The sequence below is a fragment of the Ursus maritimus genome, unplaced genomic scaffold (assembly GCF_017311325.1).
Source record: "Ursus maritimus isolate PB19 unplaced genomic scaffold, ASM1731132v1 scaffold_7, whole genome shotgun sequence".
In the NCBI taxonomy this organism is placed as follows: domain Eukaryota; kingdom Metazoa; phylum Chordata; class Mammalia; order Carnivora; family Ursidae; genus Ursus; species Ursus maritimus.
This window is the reverse complement of record NW_024426885.1, coordinates 54954360-54976462: the sequence shown is the minus strand read 5'-3', so window position 1 is coordinate 54976462 and position 22103 is coordinate 54954360. Positions and strand designations below refer to the sequence as shown.

Below are 22103 nucleotides of genomic sequence, written 5' to 3'. Positions count from 1 at the left end.
TCTCTCAAATACCCAAGCCTGCAGCGGTAGCAGGCAAAAGGTAAAGGAACGGCTGTCTGAGTGCGGTGAAACCTTCCTTATGGACGCTGAAATATGAATTTTATATGTCACAGGACAGCATTCTCCCCCCCAGGCCATACAAAAACAGGCAGCAGCCCAGATTATTGTAGTGCAGATATGTCAGCATGAACACAAACTATTCAATTACTACTTAAATTACATAACCTTTCTGCCTCGATTTCCGAATAAAACTAATGCTGCTGGTGGCGTATCCCCAGCACAACGCTGCGTAATGCCTGCAATGCCCCCAGTGACACAAACCTTTGAGAAAGTTAAATGACGACCGATCGTAGTAGAGGTGGGGCTGAAATGTTCCATAGCAGGCACTGTCTTCTTTTGGTTCTGTGACACAAGATGCCTCGATCACAGGAAAATCTAATTATCCCAACTTCCTAGCAATTAAGAGTTTTTCTCTCTAGAGTCCCATGATTCTCCCTTAATGACGCTCAAATCGCCAGCATGAACCGTTATGCGTCACGTTTTTCTGTTTACAGCACATGAAAGAGTCCCAAGTCACAGCCAACAGTCAAGGTGAGACCCCTTGAGTGCCGGGCTCACTGGCTCAGTCTGTACTTCTCGTGTTCCCTCTAACTCAAACGACACAGACATTATATCTAAACATAGAACCCATGGCATCATTTTAGTAACAGGGACGTTACTTTCAATCACAGGATGCCTCTGACACTTTTAATACAGGTCAAAAAGGACCTGTTGCATTTTGCTTCCCATTCCATTTGTCCCATTACTCTGGGTTTAGAATCTCATTGGGGTTTTCTAAAAACAAGGCTTCCAGAAACCTGGTAAATACACAAGCACACATTTCATTCCTTTCCCTGTTTTACCAAGCGTGGCAGTCAGCTGACGCTCTCCAATTTTGTACAAAATGAGGAGTGATAAACAGCGAAACTGGACCCAGTCCTTGCCAGCATGTTCATATGAGATTTTGTTAAAAAGTACACCACCGGGGTGCCTGGGGGGCTCAGTCATTAAGCGTCTGCCTTGGGCTCAGGTCATGACCCCAGAGTCCTGGGATCAAGCCCCGCATCGGGCTCCCGGCTCAGTGGGAAGCCTGCTTCTCCCTCTCCCACTCCCCCTGCTTGTGTTCCCTCTCTCGCTATCAAGTAAGTAAATAAATAATCTTAAAAAAAAAAAAAAAGCACACCACCAATCCTGGGATCACGACATATTCGAAGCCTCTCGAATGGTACTGAATTTATTACTTTGAATGAAATGTGTGAATTGGCCTAGCCTTTTTTTTCTCCTGGTAGCAAAACTTGTCTCTCTTATCCTTTGTAAATATTTCTTCCCCAAAGTAGGAAACAACTTTTGCTTCCCCACCCCTGCCACACCCACAACAAATGTCAGGATATGTTCAAACTCAGAACAAACCAACACAAATAAATGAAAAAACAAATGGCACAAGATAGCAAGTTTGTTTTAACTTTTTATTAAAATGCTTAGGATACAGATTGACTTTCTTTTGTAAATGACTGTTTAAACTTTTCCTGAAATAGGACATATATGCACTCTGATAAAACAGAATGAAAAGTCTCAATTCATGGGAGTTCCCGCACAAAGCTCTGCTCCTCACCGTTAAGAGCCAAGCTCCTCAGAGCAGCTTCTTTTACTATCTTTTTATAGGAACAGTGTTTTCTGTGGAGCAAGAAATAGACAGATGCCAGCTGATTTTTCAATCCCCTCTTTCTCCAGTGGCCAAAATAAACCACTTTCACAAAGAGCTGAGCTGTGTAGCATCCAGAGTTTCCTAGCTTGCTACGAAGTGATCAGGGACAAAGAGGAAAACACGAAAAAAAAAAAACAAGAAAACTAGCACTGCACTCATACTTCTCAAGTCTCTGGATAAAGAAGTATGGGCTGCCTTTAGCCAAAGGAAAGTGAAAGTATGCAAGTTAACTATCGAGTTCATTCTCCATTAGCTAGATGTGTTCACTTAAGGCTTTCATCCCTTTCCAAACCAACATGTTGTTTTACTCCAGCCATGCGTGCTAACAGAGGAAAGGCATGCTCTTCCCAGATTTACCGTTTACTGAGCCCCTGCATGCGGTACCGGCAGTGGGAAAGGATGCTTTCCTAATAGGTCAGTCCCGACGACTGACAATGAGAAATCCATTAGAGTAACACTCTCACCCCCCCTGGAACATGTTATCCACACTCTCTACCCTCACATTAGACGAAAGGATTCCACTGAATTTAGTTCAAACCTCTGCATCATTGTCACAATTTTCAGTTTTGAGGAAACTACTTCTAATCTCTCATTAAAGAAAAATGAAGATCTCCACCCATTTTAAGAAAGGGTCTAATATTGGTTAAGATCATGGAAATCCCATTTCATGTGTGGCACTAAGAAAAAGGAACGCTACGAAAATGGTGCGCATCACACTGCTGGGCGAGCCGGGGCTCTCACACCGGGCTCTTCCTGACGCGGGCTGCGGCCCGACAAGGCCGCCGCCACACGGAGTTCTCACATTAGAGTCTCCCCAGCTCATTTCTGGAACGGAGAAAGGCAATTTCATACCAAAAAAAAAAAAAAGGTAACTGATAAAAAGAGCTCATGAACCATGAACAGTCCCGTAAAGAGACCCAATCCTGCAAATGAGAACTTTCAAGCGCACTAAATAAACCTTTCCTGGATCCAAACAAGCGCTACAAACGCCAGACTTTTAAGTTCTCAACTCACAGAATTAAAAGCCCTTCGGCTGTTAACTGTCCCGTGCGGACTCACCTATCAGGAAAGTCTCCCCTAGAAGCCGTGCAGTACCGGCGCACGGCTGCGCTACGGGCCAACACGGGGATGTTCTCTTTCATGAGGCAAAAGTCATGTTTTTGTAACTGAAAATGAAAAAGGTGCTATGGAGAGAAAGTTTTACAACAGTATAAATGCAAAGACTGGCTGAAATTTGTAGCTTTGTAAGCAAAAATAATAAAAGACCCACTCCATAATGAACTCCTCCACAATGACGCAACCACCTGCCCCACGCACCACGCTGAGGACTGACCGCCGTGGAAAGCTGCCGCCACCACCGGGCCGGGCGCTGCCCTCTCTGCTCCTCCGTGCACAAGGTGGCACCACGACCTACCAGGCAGTCAGAGAGCGGGGGAGCTTCTCTTACTAGCCTGCTAACTCAACAGGAGTAAGTTCACCTGACTGAGCTCTGGCCTCCAACACGCTTCCGCGCATAATTTTATAAAGAAGCTAAATGCCATTCACTAGACAAAAAAAAAAAGAACAGAAAACTCTGGACCAAGTAAATTTTGAACTCAAAAAGTTAGGAGGGACACCAATTACATTAACACTTCCTTTAAAAAATAGAATCACTTTCTTTTGAAATCAACCACAGTGGTGAGACGTGTTTTTCTTTTCCGGTGCCCCACGATGGCACACAGCTTTACCCAGCAAATCCTGCCAGCTTCCAAGTCCCGGGATGCTGACCTGCACCAGCACGTGGGGCAGCGTAACTTCCCGACAGTGTGGAGAAGAGCACATGTCACCACTGGGCGATGAGAGAGTTGACAGAGACTCTTGGCTTCTCAACGCCAGACACGGTTGAAGAGCTTTCCTTGTTCTATTAGAAAAGTTCATGAGGAAGCTGTGAATAGGATCAGTCCAGAGAAGTAGAACTCTTTTATTTCCCCTGTCCGAACATCAGTCAATATACTGGGAAAGCCAGCGGAAGCCCTCGCCGTAGCCTTGCCTCTTGAGCACGCTGCACATGAACACTTCCATGGGGCGGGCGTTCAGCTCCTTCAGGGTCACGTTCCCCTAGGGCAGGCAGGGCCAAGAAGGTCTGTTAGCATCCCCGGGGTGGAAAAGCTTGAAAGGGGGATCACAAATCACTCCCTTCATTCCTCGAAAGCAAGTGAAAGTAGGAATTAAGACCACAGAAATGCGGTCAAGGCCACACAGACGAATTCCCCAGAGCTTCACGCTTTCAGGCCAAAATCGCAGGTCTATCTGCAGACTCTCTTTGTAAAGAGCCTTTACTTTGAACACACCAGCATCTGGAAAGTTATGGCAGCTAACCAAGAAAAAGGCCACTAGGACCCACAGAACCAGCATGCTCTTTGATGGAGAGAAGTCCAAGACTCTGGAAATAAGGACATTCTCAGGGCGCCTGGGTGGCTCAATCGGTGAAGCATCCAACTCCTGGTTTCAGCTCAGGTCATGAGCTCAGGGTTGTGAGACTGAGCCCCATAGAGGGCTCCTCACTCAGCAGGGAGTTGGCTTGAGAGTCTCTCCCCCTCTGCCCTTCCCTCCTCCACACATGTTCCCTCTTTCTCTCAAATACAAGAAAGAAAAGAGAAGAGAGAAAGAGAGAGAAAGAAAGGAAGGAAGGAAGGAAGAAAGAAAGAAAGAAAGAAAGAAAGAAAGAAAGAAAGAAAGAGGGACGCCTGGGTGACTCAGTCGATTAAACATCTGCCTTTAGCTCAGGTCATGATATCAGGGTCCTGAGATCGAGCCCCGAGTGGGACTTGCCGCTCAGCGGGTAGTCTGTTTCTCCCTCTCCCTCTGCCCCTCCCCTCACTTGTGCTCTTTCTGTCACGCTGTGCGAGTGCACTCTCTCTCAAATAAACTCTTAAAAAAAAAAAAAAGGGACATTCTCATTTGCACAAGCATTCAGAAATCTACGCAAAAAACAGGTTATATCAAGGAAATTAAGAATTCATGTATGTGTAACACCATGCAGAAGAGGAGAAACTAAATTAAAGCAAGTGTTTCTAGAAAAAACTAGATAACAACAAAGAAGTAAGACTAAGAAATAAGAAACCATGTAAAAAAAAGTCAGGTTATCAGAGATCCCAGAAAAGGGAAATTTTTAAAGCTGAATATGCCAACACTCCAAGCTGAAAAAACCAGAATTCCTGCTTAACTACAGCTGATCTAGATTTTCTCTCTCACAAGCACTTCTACAATAAAGTTCTCCTTCCAACTGGAGATAGCATAACCTACTGATCTGGGAGACCCAGGTTCTATTCCCGGTTTCATCACTGACTTGCGGCATAGATAGGAACAAATCACTCTCAAATTTTCCTCTCTTCAAAACGGGGACCGCAGTCCTACCTCTCTCAGCAAGCAACACTGAGGATAATCCAGAGCCTGGGTTTCGGTGCTTGGAAAGTGATCATGAAGGATCACTCTTCTTTATAACCTGAAATGTCCAGTCAAAAACAAAACTGATTTCTGGTAAGCAGGCCTCCTTCAAAAAAGATTTCTCTCAATTAGATTTGAAAGAGAGTCAAAAATTCTTAAATCGGTAAGTCTACCTCTCCTACTGATTTCTTCGTCCTCACATACCTGAGGAAAATCTCCTCAGAAAACAGTGAAAGAACAGGCTCCTGCCTTCAGAGTGACTGCAAATCACCTAGGGTAAAACCAACCCTAGGCCCAGTTCAACTTTTGAAAGACAAGCAAAATCTAGGTAGCAAAACATGAATGTCTCAAAAGCTGTGTGTTTCCTTAATAACATGGCCCCTGAAGATTTTTCTCTTACCTTTCCTGTGGTCTGTCCATAAAGCCCAAATATCTCACGGAGTTTTTCTTCACTGATCGCGTCTGTCCTGTCAATCTTGTTACCCAAGATAAGGATTGGCACATTGGATATTGTCTCATCAGTCATTAGAGCCTAAAGACAGCATAAAAGAAGAGCGAGGTAAGGAATCTATCTGTAAATGCCCATCAGATCATGAAAACCACCCGGATTTTCACTTGTCTACAAAGTATCAAATGTAAAGAGAAAATCTGATCATCTTTATACCTGAACGATGAACTACTAATCTTCACATTATACAACACTCTTCACATTAGGTAAGAAGCCCTTGAAAATTACCTTGACATTAGGTAAAAATCCCCCAACAGCCTCAAAACAATCGCAGCTCAAGGCTGTGTCTATTCACAAGGCAGCAGAACTGCCCAACCTTAACTCTGAGAGAAATGACTCAGCCACAGACCATGCTCAGGGTACCACTGAGCACCCTCCTAGAAGACTCCATGCGCTGGCTACAGAGCCTCGAAGACGGCTACAGGAAGTCCCCGAGTACACACTGAGTGCCCAATGTGTGCAAAGCACTATCTCAGGCACTGAGAGGGATACAAAAAGAAAGGTAAGACATATCCCTGGCTTTAAGAAATCCTCACTCAAGGTTCATACATCTGTCAACAAAGCAAGGCAAGCGGATGATTAAGTGTCACAATGAATAGGGACGGTATAAATACTAAGACATTCATTGAAATCAAATGGCAGGGAAAATGGTGGACTTAAGGAAAGTCTTAGCAAAGTGGAGGAACCCAACTAAGCTCTGAAAGAGGGCAGGATCTGGATAGGTGGAAAGGAGAAGGAAGAATAAAAGCAATGGCTTTACAGTAGAAAAAGCATTCAGAAAGCCACGTGGAGAACGGCCTGGTTTGTATGCTGACCCACAGTACACAGAATAGGAAGGCATGATCAACATTACGGTGCCGGTCCGAGAAGTCAGCAGCAACAGACCTGAAGACCCCAAATCCAGAAATTACCAGATAGAATCTGTGTGGAGAGGGGCGCCTGGGTGGCTCAGTCTGTTAAGTGTCTGCCTTCGGCTCAGGTCATGATGTCAGGGTCCTGGGATGGAGTCCCATGTGGAACTCCCGGGTCAGCGGGAAGCCTCCTTCCCCTCTCCCTCTGCCCCTCCCACCCCCACTCATGCGCTCTCTCTAATAAATAAAATCTTTTGTTTTTTTTAATGATTTTATTTATTTATTGGACAGAGAGAGACACAGCGAGAGAGGGAACACCAGCAGGGGGAGTGGGAGAGGGAGAAGCAGGCTTCCCGCTGAGCAGGTAGCCCGATGCGGAGCTCAATCCCAGGACCCTGGGATCATGACCTGAGCCAAAGGCAGACGCTTAACGACTGAGCCACCCAGGCGCCCCTCAAATAAATAAAATCTTTAAAAGAAAAAAAAAAAAGAATCCGTGTAAGAAAACACAATGAATCCACACAAAGTATGTGTGCTCAGATAAGGGACAGCGAGCGAGCCTAAGATGGCAGCGTCCAAGGAATAGTGCAGCAGGCGCTGTGGAGAAAGAGGTGAAGAGACTGATGTCTAGATGATAAGCCAGACAGAGGGGCCTGAGCTGGCACAGATTTCAAGCCTGGGAATCCAGTGCCCACTGACAGGAAAAGCATGGAGAGGAGAGCAGAGCTGAAGGGATAACAGGGAACATACTTCTGACCATCTTAGGTTCCGCAAAATGTTAGACAAAATCAGAGTAAGGAGGTCATTTACTGATTAAATACTAACCAGATGCCTACCATATGTCTGATGCTTTGCTAGGTGCAAGGATTTCACAAAGAAACAAAACTCGGTCCCTTCTAAGTTCACAAGCTGATGAAGAGACAAGAAAACCAGTAAAGACCACGGACATTGATAAGGTGGCAAGTCTAAGCCTAAGAAGTCCGGGAAAGCTTCCTAAAAGAGGTCTTGGCTGAACTCTGGGATCTCTTAAAGGGCACTTTTTTTTAAGATTTTATTTATTTATTTGACAGGGAGAGAGAGAACAGCAGAGGGAGAGGGAGAAACAAACTCCCCACTGAGCAGGAAGCCCGATGTGGGACTCAATCCCAGGACCCCGGGATCGTGAGACCTGAGCCAAAGGCAGACGCTTAACCAACTGAGCCACCCAGGCGCCACTCTTAAAGGACATTTTTTTAATTTACCAGCGAAAGTGGGTGGGGGTCAGATGAGAAAGCCGGGCAGGGACAGCCGCTTGTGCCTACTGAAGGAAGGACAAGTTGTTCTCCATGTCTGGAATATAGTTCAAGGTAGGCAATAAAAAGAAAAGCAGCTGGAGAAATAAAAAGAGGAAAGATCAGGAAAGACTTTCTGTGCTGTGCTGCACATAAAGCTGCAGGGTGACCGAGGAGCGGCTACCAAAGGCGACATCACAAGAACTGTGAGGCCAAGGAAATGCAAGGTTGAGAAAGGAGAAAGGAGAGAACCTGACAGCATCAAATGCTGCCCGTGCCCCAGACTGAAGACTAAGAACAGACCGTTAAGGTCTGCGGAGTCATTCAGTGCACGGGTGGGCAGGCACAGAGTGCGAGCCCAGATTCAAATACATAAAGGTCCTTTAATCTCCCTCTTAAGGCCACTCTGCCGACGCTTCAGACGCAGGGACCGTATGTGGTATGTGAAGGTAAAAGGCGTTCACTGCGCCAGGGCAACAGGCACACCCTGGGGAGTGGGTGAGCAAACTGGGCACTGTCACCCTATGACAGATACAAAGTTAACTTCCTTGAGTTCAAGCTGAGTTTCCTCAAGACACTGAAAAGCAAGGTCTTAGATTTTAAAACACTTTCTTCCTGTAACTAGGACTTTCATCACATGGTAACTGGAATGCGAAAGTATTGACACTACTGACCTGGATTCCTTAACAGACACAGAGGCCAAAAAAAGAAAAAAGAAAATCGTACATTTAGCTCAACTTTGGATTCCATGAGGCGAGGGTGATCTGCACAGTCCACCAGAAAGACAATCCCATTAATTGCGGGGAGGTAATTTTTCCAAACCCGACGTGCTAAAAGACAAAAGTTCGTAGTTGCATTAATTTAAAAAAAAAAAAAAAGGGTATTTTGAAATATATCTATTTTTTTTGCCCTAAAATGGGCAGACCTTGGCTTGGTTTCAATAGCATTCAACTCCATTCTCCAAGTCCTAACCAGGATTAAATCAGAACAAAGGGTATACACGGATGGTCCATGAATTGAATCTGATTTTTTCAAATTAAAAAAAATCAAGGTTTTTTGCCTGATTTTTGGAAAAACTGCAACATCTGGCAATCCCACACATACCTACCCACCAGTTACTAACCAGCTGGAACTGGGTGGTGGCTATCCCTTCAAATGAAGTCTGGGCTCTTCCATTTAGCAAAGTTTCCACCACTCCCTACTGTCTGACACCAGGTCACTTTGACTCAGTTAAGTGACCTACTTCACCCTCAAAGTCAAATTCATCAGGATGCAAATTACCTGTCCACAGACCATCAGCCCCAGGTTAGTTCCTAACTAACCACTGCGTACGTGTACTGACACACTCACCTGCTCCGTCCATCCTCAGGAGATGGGGCCTGACGGGTGGTTGAGGTTCCCAGGCAATTAGCTGAGTCTCCCATATTTAACCCAGGAGGCCTTATAAATTTTATTTGTTTTGTTTGTCTATGACATGAAGTGATAATGGTTTGGGAAGCAATGCTCTCATTGTATTATAATTTCTAAGCCATTCACTTCTAGTACTTTCACAGGGATGAATAACAAAGCATCTCTACATCAGAGGTAATAATGGTTACCTCTAAAGAGTGAGACAGGGAAGGAGAGGCTGGGGAACTTCCACATTTCACCTTCCATATTCATATTTTGAGTGTTTACTCAATTTGTTACAGGGAGCCTGAACTTTTTTTTTTCTTTTGAAGTAATCTCTACACCCAACGTGGGGCTCCAACTCACAACCCTGGGATCAAGAGTCGCATGCTTTTCTGACTGAACCAGCCAGGTACCCTGAGCCGGGCTTACTTACAGAAGTTAAAATTTTTAAGTTTTTTTTTTTAAAAGGAAATCTCCAAATATATACCATTTTAGTAACTTCTATAAAATGGTGACTAAGTTATGATAAAGTAATTCTGTTAAATAAATTTTCCTCAAACAAAACTACATGTAACACGTTCCCCCCCCTTCATAATCTATCAAAACCTGAAAGCTAAATTTATCACAGCAAAGAGCACATTAAGTCTCAGTTTAAGGATCTAAAAACATCTTTCCTGCATTCTCCATCCGGTCTCAGTTCAGTTCTTACAACTGTATTATCTCTGAAGTTAAATTTGTGAGCAGTTACAAATCCTTTTGAAAGCAGCAGCAAAGCCACCATATATCCATTACTACCCAAATGAAACGATACAAGCTCATTAGAGAAAAAAAGGTAAAAGATCATCTGTAATCCTCCGCTGAAACACACCTACTGCTAATGTTTTCGTATATGTTCGTTTAATATTTTTTTTCTGTACAGGTATTTCACGTGATTGTGACCATACTACATACGATTTTGCGGGACAGAAACACTAAGTGACTAAAATAAATGTGATGACATGTTCATGAGATCACCGACTACAAAGTCATTCAGATCACTCCTTAGATTTCTGGTTAAAATTACTTGGCTAAAAAATTAAAATTACCAATATTCTAATCTTTTAAGTATACTTTTCAAAAGCTATATTATTACCTAACATAATGAATGCTCTAAAAGTAGACCTCTCAACTCAATTTAAGAACAAATGAATAAACCTGACAAAATTTCAATAGTTTATTTTTTCAACTCTGCAGAACATTTATTCCCACATCTTAGATGTTTTACTCCTAAGCCTAGTCTTGCCAAATGTAAAGTAAGTGTCCTCAGAAAAAGATGTCCCATTCTATACAGCCCCAAAACCCACACAAGGTACGTGATAGGAATCGAGGAACCATGTGGACATGGCCTGTGTAAGGCAGAAGGTACTATGAGAACGACAAGGTAGAGGAAAATGTTCTCCCAACCACCCCACATGAACAGAGTATACAAAATAGATCAGAATGGTCACAAGTATATCACTGTATTATTTTTGCAACTTTTGACAAATTTGAAATTACTTTCAAATAATAACAATTTTCTACACACTTACATTCCACTGAATAAAGAATATAAGAGAGACATGATTAAATTTGATATTGTACTAGCTCTTGTTCAAGGGGAAAAATGCTATCAAGCCGATTATGGAGACAACTGACAAAAAGAGAAATATACACTGCAGAGTAGATAAAAATAAAACTTCCTAGGTTTGATAAATATTAATAGGTTTTACATAGAGACTAATAAATTGGGGCAAAAGGTATAAAGGAGAGGAGTTCTCTGTATTTATGCAACTTTTGACAAGTTTGAAAATACTTAAGAACAATTTCAAGTAATAAGATCTCAATCATAATTTAATCACAGTTTAAAAGGTAAAAATGTCACACTGCTTAAAAAAAAAAAAAAAAGAGGGTATAAAAAGAACCATAAGTCAATTCCACTCTTCCACTGAATCGTCTCTTACCTTGCTCATGCCCACCAAGATCGAAAGTTGTAAACGTCATTCCAGCAATTGTCAGCTCTTCTGATGCTGAAAAATTGTCAAAACAGAAAAAAGACATAAACTCCTCCATCCAACAAGGCCCAGCTCCCAGCACTATAAGCCAATACAAATGCAAAACTTAATGAAGCTTTTACCTTGGAAAGAAAAGGATACAAGGGTGAAAACATTCTTAAATTAATCTAAAAAGCCAAGTTTCTTTTTCTCCAAAATGTCTGCTGCTTCTCAGAAGTAAATATGGGAGATGGGTCCCCTTACAGAACTAGTGAAAACAGATACTGACACAGTCCCAGAGGGTTAGATTTAGGGGTACGTGCCCTGAGTGTCCTACAGGGAATTTTTTTCAAGTGAGCTGTCTTTTGGGACCTCAGTTAATATAAGAAATGAGTCAACTGGGGATTCGCCCTCAAACCATGACATTGACCTTCAAATATCAAAAGGTCACCTGGTATTTTCAAACCTACTCGGATGTAATGTTGGAACATGCTGGCCCAATCGGTCATCTTTGAGCATGTGTAGAAGAGTGGTTTTGCCTGCATTGTCCAAACCCAAAAATACAAGTTTTCCAGATTTCTTGTACAGTCCTAAAAAAGAAAAAAAATTTAACATAATTTTGCTTTCTACTTACCAAAGGCTATTTGTATCTAGATTGTTGAAGGAACTGTACAAAGTTTGAAACCTATGATATATTTCAAGGAAATGGCTTTACCTAGGAACTGGAGCACACTGCTGAAGCCATTGTAGATCCACTCAAAGATGAAAGACATTATTAATGCTTACTACCTGTATAAAATATGAAAGCAGCAAACATTAGCTTTCTGAATGCTAGCACAGTTCTCTTATTCTGCAGCCCTGATGCGTGTTTACTGTCCCATGCTTTCAGACATAGAAAATAAAGGATTTTGCACCCTGGAGAGAAGTCTCTGGGGTCCTCAGATCTGCACAAACTCCTGGTTTTCTATCGGTTTTCAATCCATGATACTCCAAGGACTAGGAGTTAAGGATCTACTTTCCTCTTTCACCGTCAACTCTCTCCTCCAGGCGCCTGCTCCTTCACATTCCCTAGATACACCACTGCTGTCCACCAGTTAGCAAAACCTCTAGGAAATCAGTCCCATCAATAATCTAGATCAAACTGTCACATCAATACACTAAGCAGAAGATAACAATGAAAAGCATATTAACCCTTCCTTGTAAACAGCTCTAGAAAACAGTCACCGAAATCCTAATGGCTGACATAATCTGCCCTGCCCCACTTAACAATGACTATTATCTTTTTTTTTAAAGATCTATTTATTTATTTGAGAAAGGAGAGCTCAAGGGGGGGGGATGGGCAGAGGGAGAGAGAGATCTCAAGCAGACTCCCCACCGATCAGGGAGCCTGCTCTGACCCTGAGCTGAACCAAGAGTCAGAACCTTAATTGACTGCACCACGCAGGTGCCCCACCAATGCTGTTTCCTAAACAGTATTTATATAACCCCCCTTGCAGATTGTGTCTCAACCTATAAAAAGAGAGGATATCACTATTTCGGCGAGCCATGAAGGAATAAGAGAATCTTTTCATAATCTGAGTAACCAAGACCTAACCCATTTTACAAATAGGGATTTTCTTAAGACAAGAATACTTGTTCAGGGCATAGAAATAGGTTCCTAGCCAAGTACACACCCTAATTAGTACTAATATTAAGACCACTTTTCCTACTGTTTTCCATAAGCCTGGCCAAACAAAAGATGACCCAAAGCTACTGAAAGGTCTACATACACTGGTAAGGAGCAAGAGGACCTCTGAAAGAAGTTAAGAAGGTAAGATCTAAAGCCAGTGGTGGAGTCGAAGTTTCTCAGGTTCAGCATTTTCTGGTCACTGAACTTTTGCCTCAATATTTCAGATTTGGTGAAAAAAAAGAAAGACTCCCCACTTTCACTCCTCTCCATCAGCAAGAGCATGTGAACACAAGGCTACACTGGATGTGACCAACTGCTATCAAATACAACTTTCATGAACTTTTGTTTTTTTAAAAAAGTAAACAAAAGTTTACTTTTGTTGGGGCACCTGGGTGGCTCAGTCGTTAAGTGTCTGCCTTCGGCTCAGGACCTGATCCCAGGGTTCTGAGATCAAGCCCTACATCAGGCTCCTCCGCTGGGAGTCTGCTTCTTCCTCTCCCACTCCCCCTGCCTGTGTTCCCTCTCTCGCTGGCTGTCTCTGTCTCTGTCAAATAAATAAATAAAAAATCCTAAAAAAAAAGAAGTTTACTTTTGTTACTTTTACTAGTGACTTTAACAGGGTTATCCACAAAAACCTACCTATATTCTTCATTCAAAGAATGCTAGATAGAGAAGTTGAAAAGTCGAGGCAATAAATGTTAATTTGGGGGCTCCTGACTGGCTCAGTCAGAGGAACGTGTACCTCTTGATCTTGGGATCATGGTTTTGAGCCCCACATTAAGGGTAGAGACTACTTAAATAAATAACTAAATAAACTGAAATGTGTGTGTGTGTGTGTGTGTGTGTATTTATTTCTTTTTTCTGTCCAGTGACTGAGGTTTTTTGGGTTTTTTTAATCAGGCCTGGGCGCCTGGGTGGCTCAGTTGGTTGTGTCTGCCTTCGGCTCAGGTCATGACTCCAGTGTCCTGGGATCCCCCCCTGCTTGTGTGCACTCTCTCTCTCAATTAAATAAAATCTTTAAAAAAAATCAGGCCTGGGGCGCCTGGGTGGCTCAGTCGTTAAGCGTCTGCCTTCGGCTCAGGGCGTGATCCCAGCGTTATGGGATCGAGCCCCGCATCAAGCTCCTCCGCTGGGAGCCTGCTTCTCCCTCTCCCACTCCCCCTGCTTGTGTTCCCTCTCTCGCTGGCTCTCTCTCTGTCAAATAAATAAAATCTTAAAAAAAAAAATTGTCTTAAAAAAAAGAAAATCAGGCCTGACCTATAAACTTTAGGGACTGCTTAATGCTTATTTTCTATGGCTCTTAACATGGAAGGCCAAATGAGGCTTGGGAGTTTGGGTGAGAGTAGAGGCTAAGGTAAAAGCTTTTATAAAAAAAAAATACTGACTATGGGGAGTTTTTTTGCCCTTTTCAGTAACATTAAAATATATTTTGGCAGGGGTGCTTGGGTGGCTCAGTGGGTTAAGCGTCTGCCTTCAGCTTGGGTCATAATCCTGGGATCCTGGGATTGAGCCCCGCATGGGGCTCCCTGCTCAGCAGAGTCTGTTTCTCCCTCTCCCCCTCCCCCTGCTTGTGCTCTCTCTCTTTCAAACAAATAAATAAAATCTTAAAATATATCTATGGGGGGGAGAGAGATATATATTGGCAGAGATGAAAATTAGCATGTTAAATAATTTGTCTGGTAACTCAGTCGGCACTTTAAGAAGTTTAATGACTTAAATACACTTTACAAAGCTCCTGTTTTAAATTTCCACTGAGTTAAGTAAAAGAACAATGTGCCTCTTCTCTGCAATTCCCCTAAACCAGTCATCTTTCCCTACTTTTCTCAGTCTACAATTTGGAGAAGTGAGGCTCACCTTTACAGAGAACCTTTCTTTAAGATCTCTCCCACTCTGATCGCTCCTTTAAAAGCCATTGTTCCATATTTATTTGTACTACACAGAGTTGCAGTCAATACTTTTATATACTCTTTGTGAAGTTTTACCACATCATTTTAGAATTCTTCCAAACTCAATGAATTCTCCAAAGGTGACAATGGGAAAACCCCTCATTAAAGAATTTTTCATGGTAACTGAATTAGTTTGATTTTCCAATTTATCTTCCCTTGACATTCCTGCTATAAAAATTTATCTTTCCCTGACATTCCTCCAAAATGATCCATGAAAAAGTGCTCGAAGAAACTCTTCAGGTGATGTTAAAAAAATAATAAAAACCATTATCGGACCCAAAGTGTTGCACTGTATTGCTACCCAAAATTAAGGAAATGGCTTTGATGGCTCCTCCATCCTTGAGCTCTTAGGTTTTGTACCCCTAACAAGTAGTTTTACATTTTATACAGTGCCTGCACATACACCCCATTTCAACCTCACAGAAACCCTACTGGACAGGAGCCCTTAGCTTTCAAAAACAAAACAAGGATGCTGACACTCCTAGGTCAGCTGACTTAACCAAAAATGCTCAGCTAAAAAGTCTCAGTGCCAAAACTTAAACCTTCCTTTTTAAACGCCAAAGCCAAAGCTCTTCCTGTTAATATTGCATAAAATTCAGTTCCAAATCACAAAACTGCTTTTAAAGAAACATAAAACTTCCTTAACCCACCAGCTAAACAGATGATAATCTTCTAAAGTTTTCTTCCTTACAACTTACCACACCTTTTGAATGGTATTTTAATAACTAGCATTCTATTTATTTCCTATCCTTGATCCACTCTACCACCTTATGGCATCTTGTGGCAAATCAGCGTACTCTAGAATTTAAGAACTCTAAACTACCACAAATTAAGAACTAACTATCACAAAAGTATTGCCAATGTACCCCAAAATAAAATTTGCAAATTTCAAGACTGACATCAGACTGAAGTAAATAAAAAAAAAAAGGAGCACTAGCCAATATTGACCATTAGCCAATAATGTATGCACGACTCTCTATACACACTCATTATTTCTTATGCATACTCATTACAACTTTGAGACACCATTCCTGACAGATCTGGGCTAGCGGGCTGCTGGTTTTAGCTAAGAAACTATGCTTAGCTGCAAGGTAAATATCAAAGGTCAAGCCCATAGGCAAAGCACCACCAGTCCCCCGCCACGACCTAAGCAGATGGATCGAGGTAAAAGGAGGAATAGACAAGAGCAAGGGAGAATACTAAGAGACAATTTAGTGCCAACCCTCACAAGTGCGCTCCTGGCCTCTAGGCTAGAATCACGAAGAAAACATTGATCTATACCAAACGCACACCAAGGAATTTTTCCACGCATTGAAGAGAGGGAGGAAAAGAGGAAGGTGGAAGAAGAAAATACGGAGCTCGACCCAGGGCATCAGACGATAACACTGAACTGAAAGTCGGGGAGGGGGGTGTGCACTGCACTGGGAGTCAGGAGATCCGGTTCGAACGCTCCTCTTGCTATCTGCGGGGCCTTGGCCAATTCACTGCCTAGCGAGCCTTATTATGCCCCAGGCTGCAAATCAAGGATAGTCATCAAGGACTCCCACTCGCCCGACCAAGGGCTGTGAGGCTCATCCGAGACGGGATGTGAAACCGTTTCGCAAACCTGAGCGCACAGTACAAACAAGAAAACTGATCCCGCCCAGCAGCTGCGGGACCCCCGAAGGAATGCAGATCGACCCGATACCCCAAGTGCTGTCACGAACCGAGGAGACCGACCAAGTCGGCCCGTCCCCACCCAGAACCAGCCCCGCGGCCCCACAGAACCGCCTGCGTGTCACTTCCCCCCCCACACACAGCAAGCCCGCCTGAGCCGGCCTCCACCCCGACCCTCCCCGCCGCCCGCCCCAGCCCCTCCGGGCCCTCGGCTCCTTCCCTCGCAGCAGCTCCCCGACTCACGGCCAAGGGGGCTCCTCCGGCGGCGGCGGGCAGCTTCGACCCTCCCTCAGAGCACACAGCCCAGCAGCACCCGGACCGCCAGCTATTCGCCGGATATACGTAACACCCCCTCCCCCGGGACTTCCGGGCGCGTGCTTGCCCCGCCCCCTCGAGCGCCACGGCGCTCTGAAACGCCGAGCCGCCTACCGACGACTCGGCCGCGGAGGGGCGGGGCTCAGGCGCGCCGAGCGTTCCTGGGGGCGGGCCGCACTTGGCCCCGCTCTCTGCCGTGCGGAGAGCCGGGCGCGTGAGACGTGGCAGCGCCGCGGCTCCGGGGGCGGGGCGGGAGCCGGGAGGCTCGCGGTGCACCCAGAAAGCAGCTCAGGATCGCGGCTTCAAGTCCGACTGCCGTCGCAGATGGTCGGGCAAAATCGCGAGCGGCGGCAGCCGGCTAGGTACGTTCTCGGACAGAAGAGTTGCCCCGACAGCCTTCCACCTGGGGCCACCTGGGGTGGAGCCCAGAAAGCCTTTGCTTTCAGTCACAGTTCTCTACCATAGCCTATGTTTTGGAAGAACGGCTAATGTTCATTGAGGGCTTACGTTCCAGGGATTGCACTGAGTACTTTGCATGCGTGCCTCCTCGTATTTGACCTCGATTACAGCCCTTATGAAGCAGATACTTTTATGATCCCCTTTTTGCAAATGAGAGAACCGAGGTTCAGAATAAGCCAGTAACCAAGCCCAAGTTCATAGGCTAGGAAGTGGCAGAGCAGCACGCTGGCTTCTGCTCTTCCTTCCCAAGCATTTTCTCATTTAATTCTGAAGGCAGCCCTACGAGATTGGTATTATTACTCAATTTTACAGATAGGAAAACTAAGTCAAACGATAAGATGAATGATGTTTTTGGATAGTAAGACCCAGTATCATAAACATCTCGATCCTCCTTAAGTACAGTTATAAATTTAACACAATTCCCATAAAAGTACTAATAGGATTAATAGGTTCGTGTGTGTGTGTTTTAAACTACCCTGTTTTTTCCTAAAATTCAAATGGAAAAATAAGACTCTTCAGGGAACAAACGGGCTCTGAAAAAGAACAAGGAGGGGGAACTAGCACTATCAGATACTCGAATATATTATAGATCCTTAGTAATTAAAACACTCTGGGGAGGGCACCTGGGTGGTTCAGTGGTTTAGCGTCTGCCTTCCGCTCAGGTCATGATGCCAGGGTCGTGGGATTGAATCCCACATCAGGTTCCCCGCTCAGCAGGGAGGGAGTCTGATTGTCCTTCTGCTTGTCCTTCTGCTCCTCCCCCTGCTCATGCCCTCTCTCTCTTTCTCTCTCTAAGTAAATAAAATCGTTAAAGAAAACACTTTGGTACTAGTGCAGGAAAAGCCAAACAAACCAATTAGAACAAAATACAGACATAGACCCAAATATGTGCAGAAATAAAATTGAAGTGGCATCTGGCCACTCCAGTAATACTCAGAGGATAGAAGGCTGGCTACAAGAGGTTGGGGTGGGAGGGTCCCACATCACAAGGATGGCTTGGGGGGCTCAAGAGGAAGGAAGGAGCACACAGGCAAATTATCAGGAGAGCTGCACACTCTCCTTACCAAATGGGCAGCCTTGAGCAAGTTGACAGATACCCCAGGCCACAGCGTACCCAACTCTTAAAGGAGTGAAAGAGGGATGTTGTACATGTAAGCAATTTTTCCAGAGTATGTTTTCAATAAATGTTTCAATTATGTGTTTAACAATAAATAATAAAAGGATTGGGACAATAGGTAGTCAAAAAACCCAAAAAACATAGGGGCACCTGGGTGGTGCCATTTGTTAAGCATCCAACTCTTGATCTCAACTCAGGTCTTAATCTCAGAGTCATGAGTTCAAGCGCCATACTTAAAAACAAACAAACAAACAAAAATATTGCCTAAGTACTTAGGCAAAACTTGTAGTTGTATTTGACTGGAAGGCTGCTTGAGCCCAGCCTTGCTTTCCAACATCTAACCACGTGTTTTCTTTTCGTGGTTTTCTATATTGATATGTCTGCTTGTTTGGGTTTTTATTTTTGTTTTTTGTCTGTTATGTCTTTGTCAAAATAAGAAAGTAAACCTGTAGTTTCTAACTAAAAAAAGAAAAGATTGACAAATTCAACTACAGGAAAATGGGAAAGTTTTAAATGACAGAATAGTGCTGACGTAACAGTGATGACACCATAAACCCAAAAGACAGAAAGTTGGGAAAAAATATGCATAATCACATCACAAGTGAAAGGTTAATATGAAAAAGACTTAACTGTTGTTAGAAGGATAGGCAAGGAGGGGCGCCTTGGCACTCACTAGGTCGAGCGTTTGACTCTTGGCTTTGGCTTAGGTCAAGATCTGTGGTCGCGGGATCAAGCCCTGCATCAGGCTCTGTACTTGGTGCGAGTTTGCCTGGAATTCTCTGCCTCTCCCTCACCATCTGCCCTCCCCCTGCTTGCATGCTCTCTCTCTCCAAAATAAATAAAATCTCAAAAAAAATTTTTTTTAGAAAGATAGGCAAAGAATAAGACCAGACAATTCACAGGAAAAGAAATATAAATGGGTCTTTTAGGATAATAAACCAATAATAGAAACAGAGGAATTTTATGTAATTCTCCCCCACTGTATTCTTACTCCCCTACACACGCTCAATATTATTAGGTAGACAGGACTCAGAAGCTAAAATGGAGATTGAAAAACATGTGTCAGTCATGGCTGTATGTTGGGGTGAGTACTTTGCATACCAGTAGAATGTATATATATATATGTACACACACACATATATGAGATTTATTAGAGGAATTGGCTCACATGTTATGGAAGCCAGGATGTCCCAGATCTGCCATCTGCAAGCTGGAGAACCAGGAAAGTTGGTGGTATGGTTCAGGCCAAGCCCGAAGGCCTTGGAGTGGAGAATCAGGGGGCTGCTGGTGTCTGCCCTGAAGTCTGAAGGCCCTAGAACAGGAGCTCTGATGTCTGAGGGTAGGAAAGGTGGATGACCCAGCTCAAGAAGAGAGAAAGAGAATTCGCCCTTCCTTTGCATTTTTGGCCCATTTGAATCCTCAGGGGATTGGGTGATGCCCACCCACATTGGTGAGGACAGATCTCTTTACTCAGTCTACTGAGTCAAATGCTAATCTTTTCTAGAAACACCCGCACAGACACACCCAGAAATATTTTACCACCTACCTGGGCATCCCTTAGTCCGGTCAAGTTGACGCATAAAACAAACCGTCACAGCATCTATTGGAATTGTCAACATGGAGGTAGTGGGCGAGCCTGATAAGTGCAGTTTTGGGGAGTAATGGGGATGGGCGCTGGACTGGAATGACCTAAGAAGAGACGAGGAGAGGAAGAGATGGGGCAGTGACCCTAGACAATGCCATTAGAAATGTGGCTGTGAAGGAGAGGAGAGACCGGGGATCCCAAAAGGCATAGATGGTGAAAATTAATTATCCTTTTCTGCTCAGTGGTAAAAACTGGAATACCGTCTGTGTCAATACTTAAAAGTTGGTTCAGATCTTAAGAAAAGAAAAAAAAAAAAGAAACATTTGACCTTTGTCATCTGGAGGATTTCATATAATGTTGATTAGAAAAATCATCCTGAAGGGGCGCCTGGGTGGCACAGCGGTTAAGCGTCTGCCTTCGGCTCAGGGTGTGATCCCGGCGTTCTGGGATCGAGCCCCACATCAGGCTCCTCCGCTATGAGCCTGCTTCTTCCTCTCCCGCTCCCCCTGACTGTGTTCCCTCTCTCGCTGGCTGTCTCTATCTCTGTCGGATAAATAAATAAAATCTTTAAAAAAAAAAAGAAAAGAAAAGAAAAATCATCCTGAAAAGCAATCTATTTTATTTTATGTTATTTAATTTTATTTTTATTTGGGGGGAGGGGCAAAGAGAGAGGGAGAGAGAGAATCTTAAGCGGGCTCAGGGCGAAGCCTGGATGTAGGGCTCACTCTCACGCCCCTGAGATCATGACCTGAGCCGAAATCAAGAGTCAGACACTTCACTGACTAAGCCAACCAGGCACCCCAAAAAGCAATCTATTTTAAAATTTGAGGAGATGAAGTGTTAACATTTCCAAATGCTTCCCCTTTGACATTATCTAGAGGCAATTAGAAAAAAATTTACTTCTTAAAGAAACTGAATATTCCCCAGCTTACAAAGGAGTGGGAAAGGGTATCTAACTTGAAGTCCTTTCCTGAAATATGTTTTTATAAATTTCTGTATGTCTGAGTTCTAATTGGCTTGGTCATTATAGTTATACAAAAAAGTTTTACCTTAGATTTCCCCCTGGACAGGGAATCCTTCCAAAATTGGATGGGTTTTGGAGTCAGAAAAATCACTAAAAGATAACTATTTTTTCCTATTGTACTTTTATTCCAAATAAATTCCATGTCCTTCTGAATAGTATATTACTTTCTTCGTCCCTTGTTATATCCTTGTAAGAGTTGAGGAACCTAATAAGCAAAAATGCCCCTTCCCTCGCTCTTTTCAAGATGACTCAGAAAAAAAGGCAAATCAGAGCTCCCTGGGTCTTCAGTGAAATTACCTTCAACTCCCCGAAAAACTAGATCAAGGCATATACACTGTAATGCTCAGGGAGATTTTCAAGCCTTTTTTGTCCTGTTTGTATTAAGAATAATGCCTTATCTTTGTATCAGTGATGTTACATAATATTCCATTCCAATCAAATATAGCACTCTCAAAAAGAAAACAGAAATGGGCAAAGGGCTTGAAAAGATCTGTAAATGGCCAAGAAACATGAAAAGATGCCCAACATCATTAATCATCAGATAATTGCAAATCGAGCTGACATAAGACATCACCTCGCCCGTTAGGATGGCTAGACTCAAAAACGAAACAAAAACAGAAAAGTGTTGGCAAGGGGTGGAGATATTGGAGTCCTTGGGCACTGTTGGTGGGAATGTAAAATGGTGCAGCCACTGTAGAAAACAGAACGGGGGTTGCTCACAAAGTCGAAAATAGAACTACCATCTGATCTAGCAATTCCATTTCTTTGTTATTTATCCCAAGGAATTGGAAGCAGGGTCTCAAAGAGATGTATGTGTACACCCATGTTCACAGGAGCATCATTAACAGTAGTCAAGAGGTGAAAGTAACCCAGGTGTCCATCAACCACATTTAAAAGATTTTTTTTTAAGTTTTATTTAAGTAATGCCTACACCCAAAATGGGGCTCAGACTCATAACCTGAGATCAAGAGTCACATGCTTCTCTGACTGAGCCAGCTGGGTGCTCCTAAAAAAATTTAACACACATTTCACTTGGTGCCTCCAGCATTTTCACGGATTTGCGTGTCTTGCTTGTGCAGGGGCCATGCTAATCTCCTCCCTTCCGTTCCCATTTTCGTGTATGTGCTGCTG

At 43.6% G+C, this 22103-nt stretch overlaps 1 protein-coding gene and 1 pseudogene across 1 annotated transcript; both read right to left on the bottom strand.

Annotated features, from left to right (window-relative positions):
- Positions 1–1486: 1486 nt before the first annotated feature.
- Positions 1487–16841, bottom strand: SAR1A (secretion associated Ras related GTPase 1A). Its single transcript, XM_040624499.1, has 7 exons — positions 16716–16841; positions 11917–11990; positions 11672–11791; positions 11172–11237; positions 8527–8630; positions 5571–5702; positions 1487–3841 (listed from the first exon to the last, which is right to left on the bottom strand). Exons 2-7 carry the CDS (start codon positions 11972–11974, stop codon positions 3725–3727), a joined length of 597 nt encoding a protein of 198 aa, XP_040480433.1. The 5' UTR covers positions 11975–11990; positions 16716–16841; the 3' UTR covers positions 1487–3724.
- A 5139-nt stretch (positions 16842–21980) lies between these two features.
- The window catches only part of LOC121101381, a 136-nt pseudogene continuing 13 nt past the window's right edge, over positions 21981–22103 (bottom strand).

What these genes read in the sequence shown, in the direction of transcription:
- SAR1A (XM_040624499.1), bottom strand. Translation starts at nt 11,974, where the DNA reads ATGTCTTTCATCTTTGAGTGGATCTACAATGGCTTCAGCAGTGTGCTC. An exon ending in TCTTGGTGGGCATGAGCAAG is followed by an intron (nt 8,631 to 11,171) that starts GTAAGAGACGAT and finishes TTTGTCTTTTAG; the next exon opens with CACGTCGGGTTTGGAAAAAT. An exon ending in AATCCAAAGTTGAGCTAAAT is followed by an intron (nt 5,703 to 8,526) that starts GTACGATTTTCT and finishes TGCTGTCTTTAG; the next exon opens with GCTCTAATGACTGATGAGAC.